Consider the following 26,217-nt stretch of genomic DNA (forward strand, 5'->3'; position numbering starts at 1 on the left):
TTAGAACTCTGAGGCTGGTGCTGCTGCCATCATCCTATTCAACCCAAGCCCAAGGTTCCACTGAATTAGAGACAGGGAGGAGGGGGAGGGAGAGAGGGAAAGAAAGGGAGAGAGGGAGGTGGGGGAGAGCAGATTGTGATGACGGCTCTGAAGCGCCACCTTGTGGTTTCATAAGTCATGACAACATCTATTTCAAACATCAATTCTGTCCCTGAAGAACCTGTGGTCTTGAATACACACAGTGAGCATGAAACAGTTACAGAAACAACAGATTGTAGGGGTGTCGGATCATGCCTGCAATTCCAGCACCTAGGGAGGTGAGGCAGGAGGATGGTGCATCCAAGGCCAGCCTGAGCTACACAGTGAGACCCCCTGACTCAAAAACAAACAAGCCCTAGGTTGTACATACATTTAATCCCAGCACTTAGGAGTCAGAGGCAGGTGGATTTGAGTTTGAGACCAGCATGGTCTACAGCAGAGCCAGTTCCAGAACAGCCAGGGATACATAGTGGGAGCCAGTCTCAAAACACCAACACCGACACAGCAGACAAACAGAAGGGGAGAGAATTAGACATTCTAGTTCAACTTTAGGGCAAACCTTATGCTGGGGAGTGGGCCAAGGCCTCAACCAATGAGACATGTCCTAGACTACAAAAGAAAAGGAGCATACCGGCTTACCTAATGTCTCCCAGCCCCACAGTCTGCTATTTGTTACAATCCACACCCCGTCGGTCACTCACATACCTCACACACTAAATGAAGACGTATCCTCACACAGAAACCCAGTGTCTGCTAATCCAACAGGGGCCAGTGTCCTCTTCACACCTTCGTTTATTATAGAAATATACTAATCATCCTTAACTCTAAATTTAAAAATTCATTGGAAAATCCCTTTTTAATTTTTTATTTTTAGTTTATGTGCACGAGTGTTTTGCCTAAATGTCTGCATATGTAATGTGCATGTGCACATATGCACATGCGTGTATGTGCCAAGTGAGTCCCTGAGTGTGTGGAGGTTCAGGTGGTTGAGAGCTGCCAGGCAGGTCCAGCCCCGTAAAATCAGTTTTCTTTCTATTTGAAGATTTATTTATTTATTTTATGCATATAAGTACACTGTAGCTGTCTTCAGACACCAGAAGAGGGCATCAGATCTCATTACAGATGGTTGTGAGCCTCCATGTGGTTGATGGGATTTGAACTCAGGACCTCTGGAAGAGCAGTCCGTGCTCTTAACCACTGAGCCATCTCTCCAGCCCCTTCTTTCTATTTGAAACTGCATCTCACTAGGTAGCCCTGGCTGTCCTAGAACCCAGGATATAATCCAAGCTGGCCTTGAACAGAGAGCTCTGCCTGCTTGTGCTGTGATTACTAAGGTTAGAGGTGTTGCCAGTGCTTGGCCCCAAATCTGTTTTTCAAAGACAGAGTATGTCTCTAGTTTGCTATGTAGACCACTGTCTTGAATTTGCCTTAACCTTTTAAATTCTTAGATTCATGCATGTGCCACCAGGTTTAAATTTTTTTTTGTTTTTTTTTTAAGATTTATTTATTCTATATAAGTACATTGTAGCTGTCTTCAGACACACCAGAAGAGGGCATCAGATCTCATTACAGATGGTTGTACATGTGGTTGCTGGGATTTGAACTCAGGACCTCTGGAAGAGCAGTCAGTGCTCTTAACCACTGAGCCATCTCTCCAGCTCCCAGGTTTAACTTTTAGAGAAAAAAAACTATCCTTTTTTTCTGCTTAATCAATGTTCTTTTGCTCTGAGGAGACAACATGACCGCAGCAACTCTCACAAAGGAAAACATTTAATCAGGGCTGGCTTACAGTTTCAGAGGTTCAGTCTATGATCATCACTGGGGGGAGCAGGGTAACGTCCAGCCAGGCATGGAGCTGGAGAAGAAGCTGAGAGGGCTACATTCAGATCCCCAGGTAGAGGGGTGGGGATTTAGCTCAGTGGTAGAGCGCTTGCCTAGCAACCGCAAGGCCCTGGGTTCGGTCCCCAGCTCCGGAAAAACAAAACAAAACAAAACAGATCCCCAGGTGTCAGGAAGGAGCAAGACATAGGGCCTGGCATGAGCCTTTGAAACCTCAAAGCCCACTTCTAGCAACACACTTCCTCCAGCAAGGTCTCGTGTCCCAGTACTTTCAAATAGTGCCACTCCTCCTGAGCCTACAGGACAATCCATTTTCATTCAAAAACCACCCTCCTCCTTCTCCTCTTCTTCTTCCTCCTCCTCTTCCTCCTCCCTTATCCTCTCCCTCCCTCCCTCCTTCCTTCCTTCCCCCTGAACCTTTCAGTCCAGGTCTCAAACCTTGAGCTCATGTGTACTTCCGAAGTACCTTGTTACTATGCTTGACCCAGCCTATTTATTCATTTGTTTGTTTGCTTTCCCTTATGAGACGGGGTTCACTGTGTAGCCCTGGCTGTGCAGGAGATAGATCCCTCTGAAGACCAGGCTGGCCTCGAGCTCCGAGGTCTACCTGCCTCCCAAAGGCAAGCATTATCACACCACTGCCCAGCTAGTTGTAGATGAATACATTTTATGTATGTATGTATGTATGCATGTATGTATGTATGTATGTATGCATGCATGCATGTATGTATGTACACGGTGTTCTGCCTGCATATATGCCTGCGTACCAGACAAGGGCACCAGATCTCATTTCAGATGGTTGTGATTACAGATATAGTTGCTGGGAATTGAACTCCGGACCTCTGGAAGAGCAGTCAGTGCTCTCAACCTCTGAGCCACCTCTCCAACTGAATACATTTTTTAAAAAATCTCAGTAACTTTCCAGTCTAATCCGTCCAAATCTATCTGAGAATTAGAACCAAGAAATATGTCGTAGGTTGGTTTTGTTGCCAGCCTGACACAAGTGAAGAGAGCCTCTCTGAAAGAACTGTCTCAGCAGGATTGGCCTGAGGACATGTCTACTGTGGGCAGTGGCATCCCTAGGCTGATGTGCCCTGGCCCTCTAAGCTCACTGTGAGCCTGAGAGCAAGCCAGTAAGCAGCATTCTTCCATGGCTGCTCCTCCAGTTCCTGCTTCCTAACTTCCCTCCCATGATGCCCTTCTGTGACAGGAAGTGTAAGTCAGTTAACCCTCTCCTCCCCTAAGCTCGCCCCAGATGTGTATTGGTTAAGGTTTACGACAACAAAGAGAAGCAAAAAGATACAGAACACGGCTTCACGCCCGCACAGTAGAATTATTTCTGAATTATTATTCTGATCTTTAGAATTCCCCTATTGTCTGCATCTCACAAGACTGAACTCATAAAAGATTGCCGTGAGTCATGCTAGGTCGGCTGTGATTCTCTGTGCATTCTGTTTATGCACTGTCTGAACTCAATCTCCCCCCCCCCACACACACACACACTTTTTGGACATGGATCTTACCCCGTAATCCAGGGTAGCTTGGAACCTTAAACTGTGGCAATCCTGTGCCCCAGCCTCCCAAGTAAATTCTGGGAGTATGATCATAAGTCACTATGTCCAGCCAGGACAACATCAACTTCAGCTACTACCACCACTACTACTACTACTACTACTACTACTGCTACTACTACTACCACTACTACTACTACTGCTGCTGCTGCTACTACTACTACTACTACCACTACTACTACTACTACTACTGCTACTACCACTACTACTACTACTACTACTACTACTGCTACTACTACTACTACCACTACTACTACCACTACTACTACTACTACCACTACTACTACTACTACTGCTGCTACTACTACCACTACTACTACTACTACTACTGCTACTACTACTACTACCACTACTACTACCACTACTACTACTACTACTGCTACTACTACTACTACCACTACTACTACCACTACTACTACTACTACCGCTACTACTACTACTACTACTGCTACTACTACTACTGCTACTACTACTACTTCCTCCTCCTCTTCTTCCTCTTCCTCCTTGTCCTCTTCTTCTGTTTTCTTTCCCCTCCCTCCTTCCCTCCCTCCAGTGTGTACACATAAGTGCGCGCGCGCGCGCGCGCGCGCGCGCGCGCACACACACACACACACACACACACACACACACTCATGAATCTCTCTCAAGTGAGGAGGATGGATCCCCACTGTGATTAAGCAGACTTCAGCAGTTCTGCTCTAGGCTGGGCACACTGAGTACACTGGCAGTCCATGAATGAAAGCTTCAGTGGAGTCAGAGGAACCAGGTCTGATGCCCAGCATGCTTTGCAGACCTGGGGTCCATCTCAAGCTCTGGAAAGCAATGTTAGGGAATGGAAAGAAACGTAGACATCACAGTGCGAACCATTCACTGCACTAAGCTCTCTGATTTTTTTCAGTGTCTTTCTGACACACCCAGGCTGGTCTGTCCACTGCATGGGCCCAAGTAATCTCCCAACCTTAGCCTCCAGAGCAGATTCAGCAGGCACATACCACTGAGCCCGGCTTGGTCACCACAAAGTATCATCAAGGCCACAGTGACTTCTCTGTGCAAAGTAAAGCATGTCTGTCCATCAAAACCCTCGTACTGAGACCTGGTTCAGGATCTGGGGCCGTAGCTTAGATGGCAGCGTATTTACCCAACATGTACAAAGCCTTTGGTTTGACCCTCACCACCACATAAGTGAGGGCGGCGGCACAAGCTGTAATCCAGCACTCAACAAGTAGTGTCATCCTCAGCAACGTAGTGAGGGCAAGGCCAGCCTGGGCTACGTGAGACCCTGTCTCATAACTGAACAAAGCCCCCACCTGGTCCTGGGCTTCACAGTCATGTGAGCACTGGGGTGGGTGACTGAAGATCCTTCTGGAAGGACCTGTTTTCCTAGCCTCCCTTCTCCTCAGGGCCAACAGAGAGTTCACAGGTGTTTTCACAAGGAACAGCTCTGAATTAATTTAGTTCTTCATTCCCATTAAATTTCAGTGGTGGCTGGAAACAGTTCTGAATTGTGTGCAGTTTTTTCCTTCCCCAATAAGGGACCCTGTCTGTGCCCTAAGCAGTGCCTAACTAAAGAGCTCAGAAGAGAGGGCGGAGCCTGCAGCAGAGAGGGCGGAGCCTGCAGCAGAGAGGGCGGAGCCTGCAGCAGAGAGGGCGGAGCCTGCAGCAGAGAGGGCGGAGCCTGCAGCAGAGAGGGCGGGGCCTGCAGCAGAGTGGGCGGGGCCTGCAGCAGAGAGGGCGGGGCCTGCAGCAGAGAGGGCGGGGCCTGCAGCAGTGTCCATTTAACTTACTAAGACGGCTTTAATATGACTAATGCTGTACCAATTTTCTCTCCCTCCCTCCCCCCCCCTTTGATTTTATCTGTTTTAGGCCAAAAAGTTTGTAACTTATGTAGTCGCCTCAGGACTTCAGTATGGAGTGGAAGGAGGCATCTTACACGCATTTTTTAAGGTCTGGCCTTTCCAAGGACTAAATGAACTCTTTTTTCGTAATTATTAATTTAATTTCACTTTCAAAATATTTATTAACTATCCAGTGTTCTGCTTGAATATATGCTTGCATGCCAGAAGAGGGCGCCAAGATCCCATTACAGGTGATTGTGAGCCACCATGTAGTTGCTGGGAATTGAACTCAGGACTTCTTAACCACTGAGCCATCTCTCCAGTCCTTAATTTCACTTTCAAGTTAGGTTACAAAGTAGCAACTTCCTCACTCATATCCTTGCCTTCATCCTCGCTCAGGAGCATTTATGATGATGATGATGATGATGACGACGACGACGACGACGACTATGATGATGATGTGTGTGTGTGTATAATGTGTGTACCGGGGCCTGCACATGCCTCAGTTCCAGTACAGAGCTCAGAGGGCAGCATTGTGAAGTACCATTGTGTTAAGTGTTTACCCACTGAGCTATCTGTCAGCCCTCTCTGAGCATTCTCAAAAGTGTTTTACAAGGCAGGGGTGGTGTTGAGACTTGAGGTCAGCCTACAAGATAATGGAAAAGCCTGTCTTGAGGAAGAAAGAGAGAGGAGAGCAGAGCAGAGGGAAGGAGGGAAGAGGGGAGGAGAGAGAGGAGAGGGGAAGGGAGAAGAGGGAGGGGGAGGGAAGGGAGGAGAGGGGTGGGGAAAAGGGAGGAGAGGTGAGGGAGGGGAAGGAGAGGGGGGCTTAGGAGGAGAGGGAGGGGTTCAGTCCTCAGTATGTGGTAGAAGGAGAGAATCAGTTCCCACAGACCACCCTCTGACTTGCACACTGGTACTTGGACAGGCACGGTTACACATACTCACTCCCTCACACAATAAGAATTTTAAATGTAAGAAGAAAGTTCATAAACAGATCTGGCTGTCTTTTTACAAATGTGCTTTAATAAACAGTGAAATTAAAAAAAAAATGGAAGAGGAGATCAAGACTGAATCTCTGGTATGGTCCAGAGGCAGCATAAGGGGTCAGTCAGCATGAGGAAGGCATCTAAACCGTGGGACTCACTGTCACCTGGAGAGTCAACGCAGACAATGGAGGAGAATTCAGGATCTGGAGGATACCTGGGAATGGGACGGAGACCCAGGAAGGACAAAGAGAAATGACAGTGTTGTCAATGCCCAATGCCGAGCAGAAAAGAACTTACTATCTAAAAAAAAAACCAAAAACCAAAAAACAAACAAACAAACAAACAAAAAACAAAAAACAAAGAAACCCCAGGAGTTCCCTGTAGGGTCAAATACTGCAGATTGTTAAAATGAGATCTAAGCGTTGACAACTAGAGTTTTATGGGGCTGGCTGGATGAAAGTCTGAGAGAAGGTGATCCAAGAGGACAGCCAGAGGCCAGGCGCGGTGGCATTTCTGGAGTCCTCTGATGACCTGAGGTGGGCTGCAATGGAGAAACACACTCCGGCCAAACGCCCCCTACCTGTCGCTCTTTCAGATGGCCTGGCTCGGAGAGATTCCTGCATTACCGGTGTTTGGAGACGGGAGCAATTGCATTCCAGCCATTCACGTTCTTGACCTAGCAGGGTAAGAGGCCTCCCGGAAATGTGACTGTCCTGGGTGATTAATATGCCTAATTCTTGTTCAAGTCATAGAGCCCAAACCCTCACACACATTATTATCTTATTCATTCTTCACAGCCCCACCATACAGAAGGCCCTTAGCATCACCATTTTGCACCTGATGAAGCATTATCCCCGCCCCCAACCACCACGGCTCAATACTTCCCACTTCCGGTCACGAGTGTAGCTTCGTTTCTCAGAGACCCGGTCAGCCAAGAAACAGCTCTGGGAAGGAAAGGGTTTGGGGTACACATGCTGGGCAACCCACCTCTTTTCCTCTTTGTCTCAGAGTGGGGTTGGGGGACCCAGCCACCCGAGTCCTGACCTGAGTCCCGCCAGTCCTTAGTATACAAAGACCCATTACAGGGTGGTTCCTTCTTATTATTATTACTTTTTAAAGACTTATTTATTATATGTAAGTACACCGTAGCTGTCTTCAGACATACCATAAGAGGGCATCAGATCCCATTACAGACGGTTATGAGCCACCATGTGACGGTTGCTGGGATTTGAACTCAGGACCTCTGGAAGAGCAGTCAGTGCTCTTAACCACTGAGCCATCTCTCCAGCTCCTACAGGGTGATTTCTTTTCCTCTTCTGTTTTGCATTAAGGAAGGACTATGGGGCTCTTTCCCCTTACAGTTACACCTTCTTTCTTCCTGAAGATTATTCTGAAGACAGATCATATGCCAGAGGAATGAGAGCCAGAGGCTACAATCCTCTGCGACGTTGACATGAAATAGATGTGAAATGAACATTTACTACTATTGCTGCTTCTCTCCTTTCCAGGGCTGGGGGTAGAGCCCAGGTCCAGGCATGGGTTAGACGTTCACTCTACCATGAGCTGAACGAAGCTTTAGATGTACACATTTTAATTTCAGTTTACTGAAAAAAAAAAAAAAAGCTAAGACTACAGTAGAACTGACAGGCCGCTGCAGTGGACTTCCAACCCCTATTGTTTCCGGAAATACGATGATCCCAACATAAGATGGGGACAGTCACAGCAGCTGTCCGACACGAGTATTGTCCTCATTGTTGGTCACCGACACAGCTCACCTCCGCGTGACTTCCTTAAGACAGTTGCCAAATCTAGACACTGTGTCTCTCTTTGCAAATCACTGACCCCGAGCACAGTCGGTGAGATTCACGTGAGCCACGGGCTGGACAAGCCTTCCTGATGTGAGGCCAGAGTCAGGTCCTCTTCTTGGAGTTGGGAACTGTATACTTAGAAACCAGGTCCCATCTGGGCTCATGATCCTGTTAATGATAGTTACCGAGGAGGCTGAGGCAGGAGGATCAAAACTTCAGGGCCCACCTTGGTTCCAAAGCAAGTATAAAGCTAGCCTGGGCAATCGAGTGAGATTCTGCCTGAAAATAAGTAAGTAGAAAAGAGAGCTGGGTGTGTGGTGGTCAATGGTAGGTGCCTGCCTAGCTCGGACAAGGCCTTGAGCTCAACCGAGAGGTCAGAATATTAACAGTGACTGCAACAATAACAAGATAAAAAGTGAATCAAAGAAATAGAAAAATAAGTCACAAAGAAAACAGGTTCGAGACCCAAATGTATCTGTTTTCAAACCTGACTGTCTTTGCCTGGGGTTCTTCAGTCTGGGACATGTCACCCAGCTTTTTCATCACCTCCCCACGTCATCTGTAGACAGCAGATGTAGCCCTGCCCCTGATCTTGGTGGAGCGTAAGAGAGGCCCCTTATCAAAGTGCCAAGCACCTCCCTGGCCTGGGGGAAAGGGGCTGAGGTCCGGTTATCTCCTTTCCTGCCTGGCTATTGTGCTCTTTGCTCCACAGAGTGATCCAGAACGTCATAGACCACGTGCCTAAGCTTCACTACCTGGTGGCTGTGGACGAGTCTGTCCACACCCTGGAAGACCTGGTCAAGGTATGACAGGCAGCCTGCGTCCTCATGCCCTGATGGGCTAGCTTGAGATGCTGTACCCCTGGATGCTAGTTACTGACTTTCTGTGCTAGCTAGGATGGGGAACACATAAAATGTCCTTAAGCCTCAAACTGTCTATCTGTAACTGCAGCCTAAGCGTTGGGAAGTTACTCCCCAAAAGACCTTTGTCTAATATGAGCATGTAAGAAAGCAAGAAAGGCCACCGTTGGGTCCACGCTGAGGGAACAAAGGTCATCATTGACGGCAGGCTGGAGTCTGTGACACTTGGCCTGCAGGACTGATAGAGAGAGTCACTCAACCCACAGGCACTTTTAGGCTCTCTAGACAGGAGTCAGGCAGCCTCAGATAACACAGCCAGCTCCCAGTCCAGCTGGCCTGGCTGCTGTGGCCCCCTCTGGCCCTCACTTGGCTCCTCCGTCAGGGTCTTCCTCTGTAGCCTTCCGGTCTCCCTCTCACATTCCTTTCAGATCAGGCGTCTCCAACCACGCTTTAAAAGTTTATTACATTCATTTAGTGTGTGTTATGCACGCACACCATGCCGCACTGCACACATAGAGGTCAGAGGACAACTCTCCGGGGTCGGCTTTTTTCTTCCACCACGTGGATCCCAGGGAATCCATCCGACTCAGGTTACCAGGGCTCGGTTGCAAGTCCGCTCACCCACCCAAAGTGGTGTCTCCTCCGTGTACCTTAGTCTGTACGGATTACTGTAACAAAATGTGTGAAGTAGGCAGGACAGGGACCATGAGACTTTGTTGCTCATGTTTCTGGGGTGGGGAGTACAAAGTCCAAGGTCAAGCGTTGGCGGATTTGGTGGCTGCTAAAGGCCTGCACCTCACATGGGAGAAAGAGACAGGGAACCCTCGGGATTCTTTTCTGAGGGCACAGCCCTCCTTCACAGGAATTCCACCATCATGATCCAGCAGATCACCATCTGACACCTTTACCTGGAGGGTTAAAATTTCAATGTGTGAATGAGGAAGAGGAGGGCACAAATATTCAGAATGCCTCAAGATAAAATTACTGGCAAGTTTGTTGATAGAACTAATCTGCTTTTATTCTTAATTCATGAGTTCGGGCAATGGGAGCCCCCACTGAGCTATGGTAGAGTAGTAGGATTTGAAGGTGGTCACCCCCACCCCTGTGCCTCCCGAACACACACATTGACTCACCCACCCCCACTCAAAAACAAAGAAAACTTGTCTAGGCAGTGTCAGGTCTTTCCTAATCATGTCCTTTTTCCCATCTAAGGGTTAAAACAAAAGGAATTTCCAGTTTTCAGAAGAGAGAGAAAAAAGGTCTGCTGTGGCATTCGTCCCTCAGAGTATGTGGGAAGCAGCCTTCGGTTTGCCTATGACCCTTAGCCTGAGGGCCTCCATTTTGTTTTGATCTGGTCTGTTGGGACTCAGGGCAGGAGCTCAGTCTAAAACAATGGGCTCTCTTCTTCACATGTGTCTAACTTGTCCAGCTGCAAACATTCCACAGGGCAGTGATCTGTACACATGACTGCCTCCTTCCTGGACCTCGGTGCCTGAGGGCAGAGACCCAGCCTTGCTCATCTCTGCTTCCGGGTATTTGCAGGACATGTGAGGGTATGATGTGTGTACTGTTTTCTTTCTTTCTTTTTTTTTTTTTTTAAGATTTATTCATTTATTATATGTAAGTACACTGTAGCTGTCTTCAGATACACCAGAAGAGGGCATCAGGTCTCTTTACAGATGGTTGTGAGCCACCATGTGGTTGCTGGGAATTGAACTCATGACCTCTGAAAGAGCAGTCAGGGTGCTCTTAACCGCTGAGCCATCTCTCCAGCCCCTGTGTACTGTTTTCAAGATGTCTCAGCATGTGTGCTTGGTTACACTCACATTCTCTTGAGTCTTGTGTCAAACCTTGTAAACAAACCGAATAATACCTCTGTTTCTCCCTAACAGTGCATCAGCAAAAATACCGGCCCTGGAAAAATCCAGAAAGTACCCAAAGAAAATGCTTTCCTGACAAAGGACTTAACGGTCAGTATAAGGAAAAACGTTGTCTTCAAGAACTGTTTCCCTAAATAATATCGAAAAGGCAGAGTGGGATGGGCGGGGTTGCGCGTTAGGGAGTTTTTTCCTCCAGACTTCTTTGGGAGGATTAACCGTGAGACTGCATTATTTTAAAAGTAAATGCAGGTTAGTGTAGCAGTGAGTGTTTGTAACCCCCACACCCAAGGCCGAGGCAGAAGGATCAGGAGTTCAAAGACATATCATCAGCTAGCCTGGGCTATCTGAGACCCTGTGTCAAACAAACAAACAAAATAATGACAAAATATATACATTAAATAGTCAAAATATTTTAAAGGGCAGGGCCAGGCTTGATGGGCATATAGCTACTAGGGAGGCAGAGGCACGAGGATCTGACTCCAAGGCCAGCCTGGGCTACAGAATGAGCTCAAGGCTAGCCTGGGCAACTAAATGAAACCCTTTATCAAAATAAAAAAGGCTGCGGAGTTAACTCAGTGGAGTGCTTGCCTAACACATGTAAGGCATTGGCCATTATCCAGCACCACACAACAGAAGGAACGTTTCAGAGAGGCTAAGGGCAGAGCTGAACTGCAAAGCACTCTCTTAGCATATCCAAGGCCCTGGATTTCCTTGCCAGCATCGGTGGTGGGGTGGCGGCAAGGATAGACATGGTGGTATATTCCTGTGATCCTAGTACCTGGGGATGGGAGCCAGCATTGTCAAGGGTCTAAGCTACAAAGTGACTTCAAGGCTAACCAGAGCTCCGTGAGTCCCTATCTTAGAATGGAAAGGAGAAATGAATGCTTGGAGAGGCAGGGGGCAGGGCTGGAAAAGAAAATATCTCAGGGCTGGGACTGTAGCCGATTGGTAGTGTATAGGTGAACCCCTCCACCTTCAGGACAGTGATGACACAGGAATGAAAAGCAGGTGCTCTGTAGACACTTAATGCTGGGCCGATTGACTTCCCTGCTCAGTGTCCACACTGGCTTTCCTTACCACGGGTAGCGACTTTGATCTGCAATGGCTGTGGGATGATAACAGACACTCTCTCCCTGCCCTCAGCAAGAGCATCTGGACCAATTGCTGGTCAACCTGAGGATGGAAGCCCTCTTTGTGAAGGAGAACTTTAACATCCGCTGGGCCGCCCAGACGGGATTCGTGGAGAACATCGGCAGCATCCTCAAAGAGTACAAGCAGAGCCGAGGACTGTTGGTACCCGCCGCCCCTTTCTGTTTCTGTTTCTCAGAGTCCTTAGAGCCCACCGCTGGTGCCTCTGTCCCAGCGGGAGGCTTTCCATGTTAAAACGTCTGAGCACGTGGTTCACATTTGACGTGTTTCTCGGGTCTTATAATTTGCACGTGCGTTGCATTAAAACTTGTAAGCCGGGGCTGGGGATTTAGCTCAGTGGTAGAGCGCTTACCTAGGAAGCGCAAGGCCCTGGGTTCGGTCCCCAGCTCCGAAAAAAAGAACCAAAAAAAAAAAAAAACAAAAAAAACAAAAAAAAAACTTGTAAGCCAAATATAAGAACAATTAAAAGTGAACATCGACCATAACAAACTGGTCCATATAAGCAAAGGGGTAGATTGTTATTCTGCCTTTAGTCCTCGATAAGGCCAGCCTGCCCCAGGATGCAGGATTCACTCTTGGTGTGGGGACAGAAGAGGCATACCAACCAGCCTGCTCAGATGACAGCTAGGCCTCACGCTGGTGACTACAGCAAGCCCATCTAGGGATCCAGCATGGCCCTATCCTGCCTCCACCACTGCCCTGACATCTTGGTACTCACCTATCACCCCTCACCAGACAGGAACAGTAACTCCCCACACCAGATCCACTCCAGTGTTCACGCTTATCACACGTGTCCAAGACTACCAATGGCTGCAAAGTTCTGGGTGAAATTATGTGTTCTTTAGGCATATGACACAACCAGTGGAGATTCTCCCCATCACTGTGGCTTTAGAGTACGACTTGCAAAATTCCAGGCCACAGTTTCGCAACTCCTTGGAGGAAATGATCGCTTGTCGTTGATATTTTTATTTGTTTGATGGAAGGACTTGCTATGAATGCTGTAGCACCTTAAACATTCAGGCAAGCCTGCCTGCCTTCTCTCCTCCTTCCTCCCTCCCCCTCTTCTTCATTTTGTTTTAAAGACAAGATCTTGTGCTGTAGTCCAGGCAGCCTTGAACTCGCCAACCTCCTCAAACAGGAAAAGGCAGTGGACTTTTTTGCTTGTTTGGTTGTTTGGTTTGGGGTTTTGGGTTTGGGAGACAGGGTTTTGTTGTGTAACAAGCCCTAGCTATCCTGGATTTACTCTGTAGACCAGGCTAGCCTTGAATTCATAGAGATCTGCCTGCCTCTGCCTCCTGAGTGCTGGGATTAAAGACATGTGCCACCATACCTGTTGCAAAAGTAGTGGTTTTAACAAAATGATCAAAAGGGAGAAGCAAGTTGTTCACAAGTTAAAGGCTAGCCAGGGCTGTATAATAAGCACTTGTCTGAAATAAATAGATGATAAATAGAAAGATAGATAGATCATTTTTTTAAAATCAAAATAAATTAACTTTAAACTACTGAAGACCAATTTCAGTCTAAAGACATCTAAGTGATAATGTAGGACTCTGTGTCCTGAACCATAAATTCTTGTGTCTTCATAAGAATCGTCCAGGACAGATGAAACTGGTGTCATAGAAAGCCTAGATACCCTAGTTCCTGGGTACATGTTCTCTCTCTGTTTATGTCTGTTTCCTCTCTCTCTCTCTCTCTCTCTCTCTCTCTCTCTCTCTCTCCCTCTCTGTCTCTTTCATTGTTGTTTGGTTTTAGATTACATAGAACACGCCCTGGCTTGTTTGGCTTGTTTCTCTCTAGTTTGTTGAACCTGGCCTTGACCTTATTATCCTCCTGCCTCCACCTTCCAAATCCTGGGATTACTAGGATGTATCACCACATGCTCCAGCATCCTGAGCATGGCTTCTGGAGTTCTGTATTCTCCACTGGCCCAGGTCAGAGGACTGATGCTTTTAGATTCTCGTGGAATGACTGGCTCTTAGCTACCTCGAAAGGGGTCGGGCATCTTCGGGATGATGGGGTAGCAATCAGAGTGGCAGGGTGTCTTAGTTTAGGTTTCTATTGTTATGAAGAGACGCCATGACCATAGCATCTCTTATAAAAGCAAACATTTCATTGGGACTGGCTCACAGTTTTAGAGGTCCAGTCCATTATTGTCATGGCAGGAAGCACGGCAGTGTGTTGGCAGACATGGCGCTGAAGAAGGAGCCCAGAGTTCTACATCTGGATCTGAAGGCAGAAGGAGACTGTGACACATTGGCCAGACTGGAGTTTATAAGATCTCAAAGCCTGCCCCCCAGTGACACACTTCCTCCCACAAGGTCACACCTATTCCAACAAGGTCACTGCTCCCTAGTACAACTCCCCTCACACACATGAACCTACGGGGGCCTCTTCAAACCGCCACCAATGGAATAGTCTGGTTGAGTCGCTGAAGTCAGAGTAAAGGGTCCAGAGACCCGGAAAAGAACGCCCCTGAAGTAACACCCCTTCTGGCTCCAAAAGCCCTAAGAGATACATTGTCTGTTCTCTTCAGCCAATCAAGATCTGCATTCTTGGTCCTCCTGCTGTGGGAAAATCCAGCATCTCTGGAGAGCTGGTCAAGTACTACAAACTGCACCACATCAAGATAAAGGATGTGATTTCCGAAGCCATAGCCAAACTGGTAACACGCCCAGCTTCTTCTCTGGGGTTCCGCCTCCAGCCCAGCCAAGAGCTTCCCGTCCTCTCCCTCTGGGCTGGAACACTTTTAGTTTAATTTAGTTTTAAAAGTTATATTTTTCTCAGTCTTGTATCAGACTATCTACTACCTTTTATAAAAAAAAATTGTTAGGAGTGGTATAAACAAGGTATGCTTCTGTAAGTAATTGTGAAAGGTCATTTTAGGGGGTGCTAGGAACGGAACCCAGGGCTTTGTACAAGCTAAGCGGGTGATGTACCATACGGCTACACCCCAGTCAAAAAATCTTGAGTTTTATAAAATGCATTTCCCTCACGTAAGGTACAAACTAGGTATTGGAGAGATAGCTCAGTGGTTAAGAACACCCACTTATAACCACTTATAGTGAGACGCCGCCTCAACTTAAGGGAAAATGGATGAAAATAAATCTTAAAAAAACAGACACAATTGGTGCCTTGGAGAGTTGGTGACTCCTGGGTGGTTGTGGAATATAGTTCTGTTCTCCTAAAAGTAGAGTTAAGGAAAACCTTAAGGCCCCCATCCATCTTGGGAGACCCACAGGTCCCGCAGATTTTTGCGTTATGTCGGTGACTCCCAAAGTAGGCTTTTTCCAGGCTCACGAGCCAGATGACCCTCAGTGCCAGGCACCATCAACCTGATTACCCCCGTGGCATACAGGAGGCGATTGTCGCACCCAAGGAGTCAACGGAAGAAGAGGAAGGTGAAGAGGAGGAGGAGGAAGAGAACGTGGAGGACGCCCAGGAACTCCTTGATGGCATCAAGGAAAGCATGGAGCAGAACGCAGGTGATGCCCGGAGAGCCGGGGAGCGCTGGGGAGTGAGAGCTGAGCCAGGCTAACAGGAGTCAGGCTGACAGGTGCGGCTAGAGCTCCCACTCTGGTTCTAAAATGCTGACTGCAGGCTGGAAAGATAGCACAGTGGTCAAGGGCTTTAGCTTGCTTTTCCAGGGGACCCCAGTCACATACACAGTGACCCCACGTATGTCACAACCTATAACTCTAGCTCCAGGGATCTGCTAACTTCTGGACTGCACAGGCACTGCCCTCACATGTGCTAGTGTGTGCACACTCAGACACACACATATAAATAAAAACAAAAATAAAATCTTCTGTTGACACTTCCTGTGCTGCAGAAAATAGAATAACAATAAGATAGATAATCCATTAGCTCATTTCCCAGAAAAATAATTTGGTGACTATCGGATAATTTCCTAATTTAAAAACTAAATCAGGAGTTGGCAGTGTAGCTCTGTGATAGAGCAGTTTCTTAGTGTTCTCAAGGCCCTTGCTGTGAATGGCGGCATCACCAGCACATGATCTTACTTTAACACAGAGAGTCTAACTTCGCACATAAACCAAGCTGCTCTGGGACTCCCTCCTCGTCAGGCTCTCAAGTGGCTTCCTTGCTTGTCTCCCTTACTCTGCTCTTGTCAGTGGCTATTTCTGATGCCCCGGGATTGTGTGGGGGCTAAGTAGACACTAGGTAACAAGGACACAGTGTCCTCAGATGGCAGAATGCACTGGAAGCTTGGGAATCTACACCCAGACCCTAATGAAACAAGAGGGTTCCAGCACAGTCAGCTCCCACTACCTGCCCCGAAGGTAATGGCATCTGTGCAAAGGCAGGAAAGGGTTTGTGTCACAGTGGCCCTTCGGGGGCAGATAGAGAATGAACCGCTCATCTTCAACTACTGACATGACTTCATAGTGACAGAGAAGACCGGGGCTGGGTGAGGGGTGTGCATGCTTAAGCAATCTTGGTCACTATGTGACCCAGCAGAGTGTCCCGATCTAGGTTCTTTAGGACACAATGGAGAGATCTTTGTCCCCAGAGAGACAAGCCCATTCCCACAAAATAGTGGTTTGGACTTTGGGGCAATCCATGAAGACCGTTTGTGAGGTTCTGCCGTTTCCAAATCCAAGGTGACTGCAGGCTCAGGACAACCACTGTTATCCTTGTGTCCTCAGTCTAGGAAGGCGGGGGGGGGGGGGTGACACGTGGGGAGATTAGCATGGCCGTAGAGGAGCTCTGGGAGCAGTTTAACATGCCTGTTTACAGAGTTCAGTGGGAGTCTGGCCCAGAGGACAGAGGACAGAGCAGACTCTTGGTTCCAGCCCTTAAGTGTCGTCACATCCCTTGGCCTTTTAAGATCTTTGGTCTGCCTAGTCTCTCTCTAGTCCAGGTTACCTCTTTCCTCTTGTCATAGACCAGCCTGATCTGGAAGAGAGTAGGTTTGAATATACATGCCTCAGTGTAACCAGCCGAATCTAGTCCTGTTTCTGCCTTCCTGTGTCCATGAGGAAATGAAGTTTTAATAGAGATTTCCCCCAAGGGGAATGGGGCCGAAACAGAAAACAGGCTAATATTTGAGGATACAGTGAGGCCTCTGCCTTGCCCACGAGACCTATGGGGACGATAGTCCGGTTTTGGAATCTGATACAACCCTGGCTTTCCGAACAGCTGTTGCTCTCTACTGCCTTGGGGAGGGGAGGGAAATTCCTCAAGATAAAGCATTCCACAGGAAGGAACTATGAAAAGAATCTGCTGAGTGGAATGTTTAGGGACAGTAGGGACATTATGGCTGGGGTTTCAGCTGGGGTTTAGGAGCCCAAACGGGGCACAGTGAACTCTGCAGGTTCTAAAGAAGAGGCCTTGCCCGTCCCGTACTCAACCTATAGAGTGAGACCTTGTCTCTATATTGGTTCGTTTTGGTGTTTCAAGATAGGGTCTCTTGTGTAGCTTAGTCTATCTTCAAACTCACTCTTCTGTCATGACTTCTCCTAATTGGCACCCCACTACACACCCCAACTTCCCACAAAATTAGAGGTATTTATCTGCTCTTCTCTTACTCTAGAAAGATCTTCAGTTTCTCAAGTATGATGATTAGTTTTAATTGTCAACTAGCCACAACTTAGAACCACCCAAAAGGAAGAGTCCTAGTTAGGGATTCCCTAGATCAAGTTGGGCTGTGGATATGTCTGTGGGAGACTGTCTCGATAATTAACGCAGGAAGACTAGGCCCACTCTGGGTGTCGTCATCCCTTAGGCAAGGGGCCAGGACCACATAAGCTTAGAGGAAGAGCTAAGCATGCATGCATTCATTGCCCTCTGCTTCTGACTGTGGATGATGGATCTAGCTTTTTAGCCCTTCCCACTTTGGTTTCCCTGCACTGATGAACCATTAACCTGTAATCGTGAGCCCAAATAACCATTTTCCCCTACATTGCTTTTGCCATGATATTTTAATCACAGCAACAGGAACGAAACTAGGACATCAAGCTTGTCCACAAATCCCTCCTGTCCATGTTTACTTGAACTGAGAACATGAACCTTGAGTATGTTTGAACAGAACAAGACCTTTGAACCCTCTGCGGGGACAGGTGTCCAGCACACCTGGGGAGCTCACCCTTCCCTCATGTGACCCTCTCAGTTCCAAGGTCTCCAGCAGCGCCAGTTTCCCAGCCCCACAGGGAGGTCCGCCACGGCCCTGATCAGAGCTCCCACCCCCATCTGCCCTTCAACCAGAATGCCTTAGCTATGAGTTCTCTGTGCTCACTGGGTTCGCCTGCGTCAACAGAGCTGAGTCTGCCTGGTGGGGCTTCTCTGGGAGTTTTGTACTAAGAATGGAGAAATCTTCACGGTCCTTTCCACTTCGTATTTTCCCTGAGCACAGGGCACTGGAGCTTCTGGGCTTGGCAGCTACTTTTCAACCCCATTTTTGTAATTACGAACTCGGGTTAAGAGCGACATTTTAATTACTATCAGTACTGGAAAAGGTAGGTAGACTGAAAGTTAAAGAGAAGAAAACCAGGGTTGCGATTTAAAAGCTGTGTCCTGTTGGGCTTCACTCGGTCATTATAAAGCAGACAAGTCCGGCTCTGTGGAAAGCCCCGTGGGAATGCCTTAGGTACTGAAGCTTAGCTGGCCAAGTGGGGAAGCTGAAGGAGACTCGAGAGTTCCAGGCAGCCTGGGGTTAATAAAGAGACCCTGTCTGAAATTGCAAAAGGGGCTGGGGAGATGGCTCACAGGACACAACTTCCTGCTGCTCAACCCTGAATTGAGATGCCTGGCACACATCTGTAGCCCTAACCCTGGGAGGGTGTCAGGCTGGTGACAGGTGGATTCCTAGAGCTGACTGGCCAGCCCCATACCTACAGTAGGGACCTCCAGGCTCAGCGAGAGTCCCTGCCCCAAAATCTAAGCTGGAAAGCAGAACGTGACGGTGCTCGCCTTAAATCTCGCTCGCTGCAGGCAGAGGCAGGTGGATCTCTGAGTTTGAGGCCAGCCTGGTCTACATAGTGAGTTCCAGGATAGCCAGGGCTATGTAGAGAGACCCTGTCTCAAGAAGATAAAAATCAGATGGAGGGGATGGAGCAATGGCTCTTCAGAGAAAAGCGCCTGTTGTTGTTGCAGAGGATGTGGGTTTGATTCCCAGCACCCACATGGTGACTCGAAACCATCCATAACTCTAGTTCCTGGAGAGACAGTGCCCTCCTCTGACCTTCTCAGGCACCAAACATGCAACTTGGTGCACAGACACACACATGAGCAAAGCACTCATAACAAATAAAATACATTCACGTAGGCAAAAACACCTATACACATTAAAATAAATATCTCTTTAAATAAAAATTATACCTGAGTTGCTGATGGTCATCTGCTGCTATGTGAGCGCTAGAGGTTTAAAAATCAGGGTTCTTTGGAAGAGCAGCCAGTACTCTTAACTGCTGAGCGTCTCTCCAGACTCCAAAATAAATGTTGGTTTTGATCTTGTTTTAAAATACAATGTATAGGAAAGCATGCGGAACATGGAGGTTACCGTTTACATTCTATTTGAGAGGCCTTCGTTAAGCAGACTTTTGGTGCTCTTGTCACAAGAGACGAAGGAACTGTTTATCTGCTTCTCTCTGGTTACCGTCCTATTTCCTCCATATACCACCATCCACTGTACTGTGACCCTCAAATGAACATTGTAACATTTATCCCTGAACAAGTAAGCATAAAGGGTCAGCCCCTGTCTCAGAGCTCAACATTGCCCAAAGTCACGGGAGGCAAGCATTGTCTAGAGAAAGGCACGTAGGCAATCCCTTAGTGTACCTCTCTCTATTTCTTTTCTGTTGCTGTCATGAAACTCCATGACCAAGGCAACTTATACTTTACTTGGGCTTCCGGTTCCAGAGTGAGAAGAGTCCCTCTTGGGGACTCTTGGGAAGCATGGCAGCAAGCAGTCTGGCAGCCAGAGTAGGAAGTAGGGGGCTTAGATCTTCAGATCCAAGCATGAAGCACAGGGAGACCAAGGAGCTGGTGAGACTATAAACACTCAAAGCCCACACTCCATCATGTACTCCCTCCATCGAGGCAGCACCTCCTAAGGTTCCCAAACCTGCATAGTGCCACCTACTGGGGACCAGGGATTCGAACACTCATGCCTGAGGGGGACATTCCTCAGTCAAACCATTGAATTGGCTTTGCCTCTACTATTCCAAATTGACCAAAACTTGCTGCAGGAACTCCATTGTCACCTAGGACACACCTCTCTTCTGAATGAGCAGAAAGTAATGGCAACCTTCAGTGTTTAAAACAAACCAGATGAGTGGGTGGGGACCTCAGGCAGACATCTGTAAGCCCAGAGCTCGGTATCAGTGTGGAGATGGGGTGGCTGGGGCTTGTGGGCTACCAGACTCGCTCCAAGACCACTGAGAGAACCTGTCTCAAGGGAATGAGGTGGGGAGTGAAGGAGCAGGGTCCCCAACATCTTCATCCGGACTCTACGCAAAGGAACACTCAGTAGCTCAAAATATTCCCACACACGCTACATATGCACACACACACTCTTATACACACTGAACAGAGAGAAATAAATAGACCCTCTAGAAAATGAAAACCAACTGCTTAAATAAAGTCCATGTTTGAATACTAGTAAGTCCTTTGATTTTTTTTTTTAAAGTTTGAATTTACTTCTTTACTTATTTCTTTGTACCGACTACAAACCTTACAGGTGTGGAATCAGTAGGGGGAATCTGCTTATGCTAAACAACACCTTTGACCTTTTTTGCTCCTTTTGGTGTGACACTTGAGTTTCCGGAGGACGAGATTTTCTGAATCTTCACAACAAGTGACCTGTGTGACATGGGAAAGTAGAAGGGAGTTTTTGGGTTTGCTTTGCTTTGTTTTTGTTTTTGTTTTTTTGTTTTTTTTTAACATATATTGTTCATTTGTTCATTTTGAGGCAGAGTCCCATGTAGCCAAGGCTGGCCTCAAACTGGCTATATAGCAAAGGGTGGTCTCGAACTCTTGATCCTCCTGCCCCTCATTCCTGAGTGCCCTACCCCCTAGAATTTTTGAGACATGGAGAAATACATCCAGGTTGGTCTGAAACTCACGGGGTAACCTGGATTGGACTCAAACGCCTAGCTCAGCTTCCTCCGCCCCCGAGCCTGACGGTGACTCCCTACCCAGTTTGCGAGATATTTTAACGAGACCATTTTGTTGTCATTCGTTAAATGATAACAAGCAGCCCCAAACTACTGGTTTCACATCACAGACTCCCTGGTAAGCTGAAGGTGCCATGTGTGCCCTGGAAGAGTCCTTGGAGCTTTGGGGGACGCTCTGCCTTTTAGTCCTTATCAAGCTGGCTGAGAGGCGCCACATAGTGCTATTGAACTACCCAGCCCACTGCAGAGCAGACTCCTCCCTCTCAGTCACTCCTAGCAGTTTCCAGGAACTCTGAATTGGGGCTAAAGAGAAAACTGACCAAACTGCAAAGGTCAGTGACCTGGAGGAGAGGGTGTGGGGGCAGGGTGAACACAGTCTGACCACAGCTTCACTTTTCTTTAAGGACTAATTTTATTAATTATTATTCAGGGTGCCCGGAGTAGTAAATCCAGGGGCGCCCCCAGCAGGTGCTGAGCCTCTAGGCTCTGGCCTCAGCCCTTTTCTGAAGCCTTTGAAAGTCAGTTTGAGTTTGCTGTTCAGAGCTAGCAAATATTTACTGGGTACCTCCTTTTGTCGGGGTGGGGTGGGGTGGGGGTGTGTGTATGTAAAACACAGGGCCTTGCCTGTGCCAAACATGTGTTCTACCACTGAGTTATAGTCTCATCTGAAACGTGTACCTGCAATAAATCACATGCTAGCAAAACTGTAAAATGTAGCTGATAGGTTATTTCTCTGCCCAAGGATTGAGGCCAGGGATGTTTTCGAAATGGGGAGAGGTGTGTGTGTGTGTGGGGGGGTTTAGTGAGAAAAGATAGATAGAGGGGGGGAGTGGGGGGAGGGCAGAGAGAGAAGAGAAAGAAGGAGGAGAGAGAGGGGAGGGGAGAGGGAAGGAGAGATAGAAGTAGGAGAAGAGAGAGACAGAGACAGAGATAGAAAATATCTGAATTACATAGGGAGGAGCCTCTGGGGGGAGGGTAGCTCAGCCCCTGGGCTGGAAAGTTCAGGGTTGAGGGCCGGGTTTACTAGGTAGAGACTGAAGAATGCTGGGAAAACCTGGAGGCCAAGTCTGCTTTGATATGTAAAATATGCACCCCAGTCCCTTGTCCCAGGGTCCAAAACCAAAGAATCATTTTTATTCTCTTGTAATAATTGTCATCTCTGAGGTTTACTGTCTCTATCTGCTAATCTAGGTCTAGTTCCCGAAGCTTCTAGCTCCATACAATCTTTTTTTTTTTTTTTTTTTTTTTTGGTTCTTTTTTTCCCCCCGGAGCTGGGGACCGAACCCAGGGCCTTGCGCTTCCTAGGCAAGCGCTCTACCACTGAGCTAAATCCCCAACCCTCTCCATACAATCTTATCTAGGCCTAGAATGTCTTCAGCCTCTGAGACCTGTTACTGAATAAGCTCACCTTTCTTGTTCATTCTGCACTCTGACTGGCTGGTGAACTCAGCTGTTCTGGTTCAAAACTCCTCTCTAAACTGACCGAGTCAATCTGGCTTCTCTCCTGAGTTGTTCTCCTAGGCCCCATCCTAACTTTGTCAATCTGTTCCAATCTCCTGGCTCCTTCTCATTCTCTGGCTCATTCTGTCTTCACCTGTGTCTAGCTTGTTCTCTCTGGGACCTGTAAAACTTACCCAGTAAAACTGACTCCTCCTTTTTAGCTCTTTCTTATCTTTTTCTCTGTGCACTGCTCTCTCTTAAGTAGCTTCCCTTTCCTCTCTCTTCCCATGAGAGTTGGACATATCCTATGCTTTCAAATCTTTCTCTGATTCATCACTTTGTCTGCCACTCGATTAGACATCACTTTCAAACATGGCTGCTTCCTTCCAAAAACTACCTTCACATTCATTGCTTGGGATTAAAGATGTGTACTAACGTCTTGTCTGTATTCCAGCCAGAGGGATTAAAGGTGTGTGCTAAGGCTGAGACACACTGGAAATAGTTCTTTTTTCAACAACTCTTGGGGTTCACAGTGTGACCAAATATCTCACAACGTAAAATGCTGGGATATATTCTCATTCAATTCCCACAGCAGAAGTGTTTACTACTATGTGTTAAGGTCAGAACCCAGGGGCAGTGAGACGGCTCAGGGGTAAAGGTGACTGCGGCCAAGACAGCCTGCATTCTCTCTCCTCTAAGACCCATATGGTAGCAGGAGAAAACTGACTCTCACGAATTGTCCTCTGACCTCAACATACACCCGATGGCACATGTGTACCCACAAAATAAATAACATGTAAAAAGAATAAAAGTAAAAAAGAGGGGGACTGGGGGTTGGGGATTTAGCTCAGTGATAGAGCACTTGCCTAGCAAGCACAAGGCCCTGGGTTCGGTCCCCAGCTCCGAAAAAAAAAAAAAAGAGGGGGACTGGAGAGATGGCTCAACATTTAAGAGATGTGCCCAGCACATCAGGCAGCTAAGAACCACCTGGAACTCCAGTTCCGGGGGATCCAATACCTTCTAAGGACACCCCACACACAGGCACACACAGTCACACAGCAACACTTACATACACATGTACGCGTGCACACGCATACACAGCGGCACATAAATTAAAAATCGAAAGGAAGCTTTGGAGTGCTGGCACACGTTTTTAATCCTAACACCCTGAAGGCAGAGGCAGGAAGATCTTTGTGAGTTCAAAGGTCATCCTGTTGTACAGAGCAAGTTCCAAGACATTCAGGGCTACACAGAAAAACCCTGTCTGGAAAAACCCAAAATAAAAAAATAAAACACAAAACCAGAGGAAATTCTTCAAACAGGCAGGACTTGACCCCACAGAGCATGATGTCATTCCCCTCGGTCCTCGCAGAGTTTCACACAGCCGTTGTGTCACGGTCGGTTTCCCGAGCGCCCCCGTCCCTGCTCTTTCCTTCTTGTAGTTCAGCTTTAGCTTTGCACTAAAACAGTGATGCTCACCGGTGAAACAACAGCAGGGGTTGATTTTAACTTTAAAGGTAAAAGAATGGGGTCTTCAACAACGTCTGCCCACACAAAGTGTCCGTCCGGAGGAGTTGAGAGCATTCTCACCTGTGTGGAGCATATGTCGCAGTAACTCGCACACTTATGCTTGTGTTTACCTTTTTTAAAATCAGGTCGGCTAGAAGACCAATATGTAATTCGATTTGTGAAAGAAAAGCTCAAATCTATGCCTTGTAAGAACCAAGGTTACGTTTTGGATGGCTTCCCAAAGACCTATGATCAAGCGAAAGACCTGTTCAACCGTAAGTGGGGGTGCCCTCTCTGTTCTGAGTGTTTCCACTCTCGTAAGTTGGAACTTGTCAGTTTGTGGGTCTTCTTAAATCTGTTTCTAATTCACTTTGCCTTGATTGATTGATTGATTGATTGATTGATTTTTACAGTCTTACTGTTGGGGAAATATGTGTCCAGTTTAAAACAAACAGGAGAGACTTATTTCTGACTCTTTCTTTTTTTTAATATTTTATTTATTTATTATATATGAGTACACTGTAGCAGCTGTCTTCAGACACACCAGAAGAAGGCATCAGATCCCATTATAGATGGTTGTGAGCCACCATGTGGTTGCTGGGATTTGAACTCAGAACCTCAGGAAGAGCAGTCGGTGCTCTTAACCACTGAGCCATCTCTCCAGCCCATTTCTGACTCTTTCTTATGTTTTACTTTCTGAGATGCTCAGGCTGACCCTGAACTCTCTCGAACTATGTAGCACTGAGTAACCTTGAACTTCCCTGAGCCTCCAGCCTCTGCTTCCAAGAGCTAAGATTCCAGCCACAGCGTGCTGCAGTGTTCAGCTAGGCTCATATCTCTAAGTTTCTCTCCCTCTCCCCCTCCCCTCCCCTTCCACTCCTCCTCCCCCTCCCCCTCCCTCTCTCTCTTTCAATGTATTACATTTATTTACCGTGGAGGCAGTTTTTGAGGTAACAGTGCCGTGGCATGTGTGTGGAAGTCAGAACATGCTGCAGGACTAGACTGCCTCCTCCCACCATGTAAATTCTGGGGACCGAATGTGAAATACAGACCTAAGCACAGAGCACCTTCTCCTTGCAGAGCCATTTCTGTAACCTGTTGTTCTCTTGTTTGGTTTTATTGCAGCACAAACACTGAGCATAAAATCTACGCTCTTAGCTGGGCGTGGTAGCACACACCTTTAAATTCCCAGCACTCAGCAGGTAGAGGATCTCTGAATTGGAGGCCAGCTTGGTCTATAGATTGAGGTCCAGGACAACCAGGTCTACATAGAGAAGCCCTGTCTTGAAACCCACCCATTCCCAAATCCACCCTCTTACTTAAAGCTGGACACTTTTATTTATTTGTCTTTTGGTAGAGGCTAGATCCTCTGACACTAGGACAGTCAACTATCGGAGAGTGCATCACTCAAGTTTTATATGAGGTCCTGTGACAAGGGGATTTTCACCCCATCGTCCCAAGAGCTAGATGTGACTCCTCCCATGTCTGTCAGAGTAAGTGTCCACATGTGGCAGATTATAGCTCCACTGTCTTCGGCTGCTGCCACCCACAGGGTCCAAGATGGTAGCCTCGCTCCACCGATGGTTATATGTATATTTAACTCTAGACCGCTCACTCACACTCACAGTCACGGTAGCTTCCGGTGCCACTTTTCTTGATAGCAATTGATTTCTATTTCATTTGGGTGTGTTTGCTTGTTTTTTGTTTTCCAGACAGGGTCTCTTGTAACCCAGGCTGGCCTCAGACTCACTGTGTAGGGGGGGATGACCTTGAACTTCTGACGATCCTGCTACCACCACCTCCCAGGTACTAGGATTCCATCCTGCTCGACAAACTTCCCACCCATTAGTTAGAAATTGTCCCTTTCTGTCTACCCCTGTTCCAGGCAACCACCAGGCCACAGTTTTATTCTGTGACTTTGGGGTTTCAGGTCCCCGTGACTAGAGTACTCATTTAGCTCCTGTCCTGTTTGTCTGTGCTGTCACCCCTCTTTTAAAGGTGGAATAGCATTCCACTGTCTACACACACCACAATCTCTCCGTTTGTCCGACAATGGGCCATCTGTCTGACAAAGGGGAGTTGGTATTATGGGATGACTTCTGAGCTCAACGATCTTCAGTTTATGACTGTTTCCATTAATGATTGATGGTTAAAATACGGCATCGGGGGG

At 47.5% G+C, this 26,217-nt stretch overlaps 1 protein-coding gene across 7 annotated transcripts in view; it reads left to right on the forward strand.

Moving 5' to 3' along the window:
* Nucleotides 1-26,217, forward strand: part of Ak7 (adenylate kinase 7) — a 69,090-nt gene that overhangs the window by 24,245 nt on the left and 18,628 nt on the right. For 4 of the 7 annotated variants that reach the window (XM_087553476.1, XM_087553477.1, XM_087553478.1 and 1 more), the window contains 8 exon segments: nt 5,313-5,393; nt 6,866-6,954; nt 8,791-8,881; nt 10,831-10,908; nt 11,962-12,111; nt 14,501-14,629; nt 15,323-15,449; nt 24,194-24,322. In XM_087553476.1, the coding sequence (XP_087409602.1) occupies nt 5,313-5,393; nt 6,866-6,954; nt 8,791-8,881; nt 10,831-10,908; nt 11,962-12,111; nt 14,501-14,629; nt 15,323-15,449; nt 24,194-24,322 (874 nt within the window). 7 annotated transcript variants of the gene reach the window in all.

The sequence above is a fragment of the Rattus norvegicus genome, chromosome 6 (genome assembly GCF_021556685.1).
Source record: "Rattus norvegicus strain SHRSP/BbbUtx chromosome 6, alternate assembly SHRSP_T2T, whole genome shotgun sequence".
In the NCBI taxonomy this organism is placed as follows: domain Eukaryota; kingdom Metazoa; phylum Chordata; class Mammalia; order Rodentia; family Muridae; genus Rattus; species Rattus norvegicus.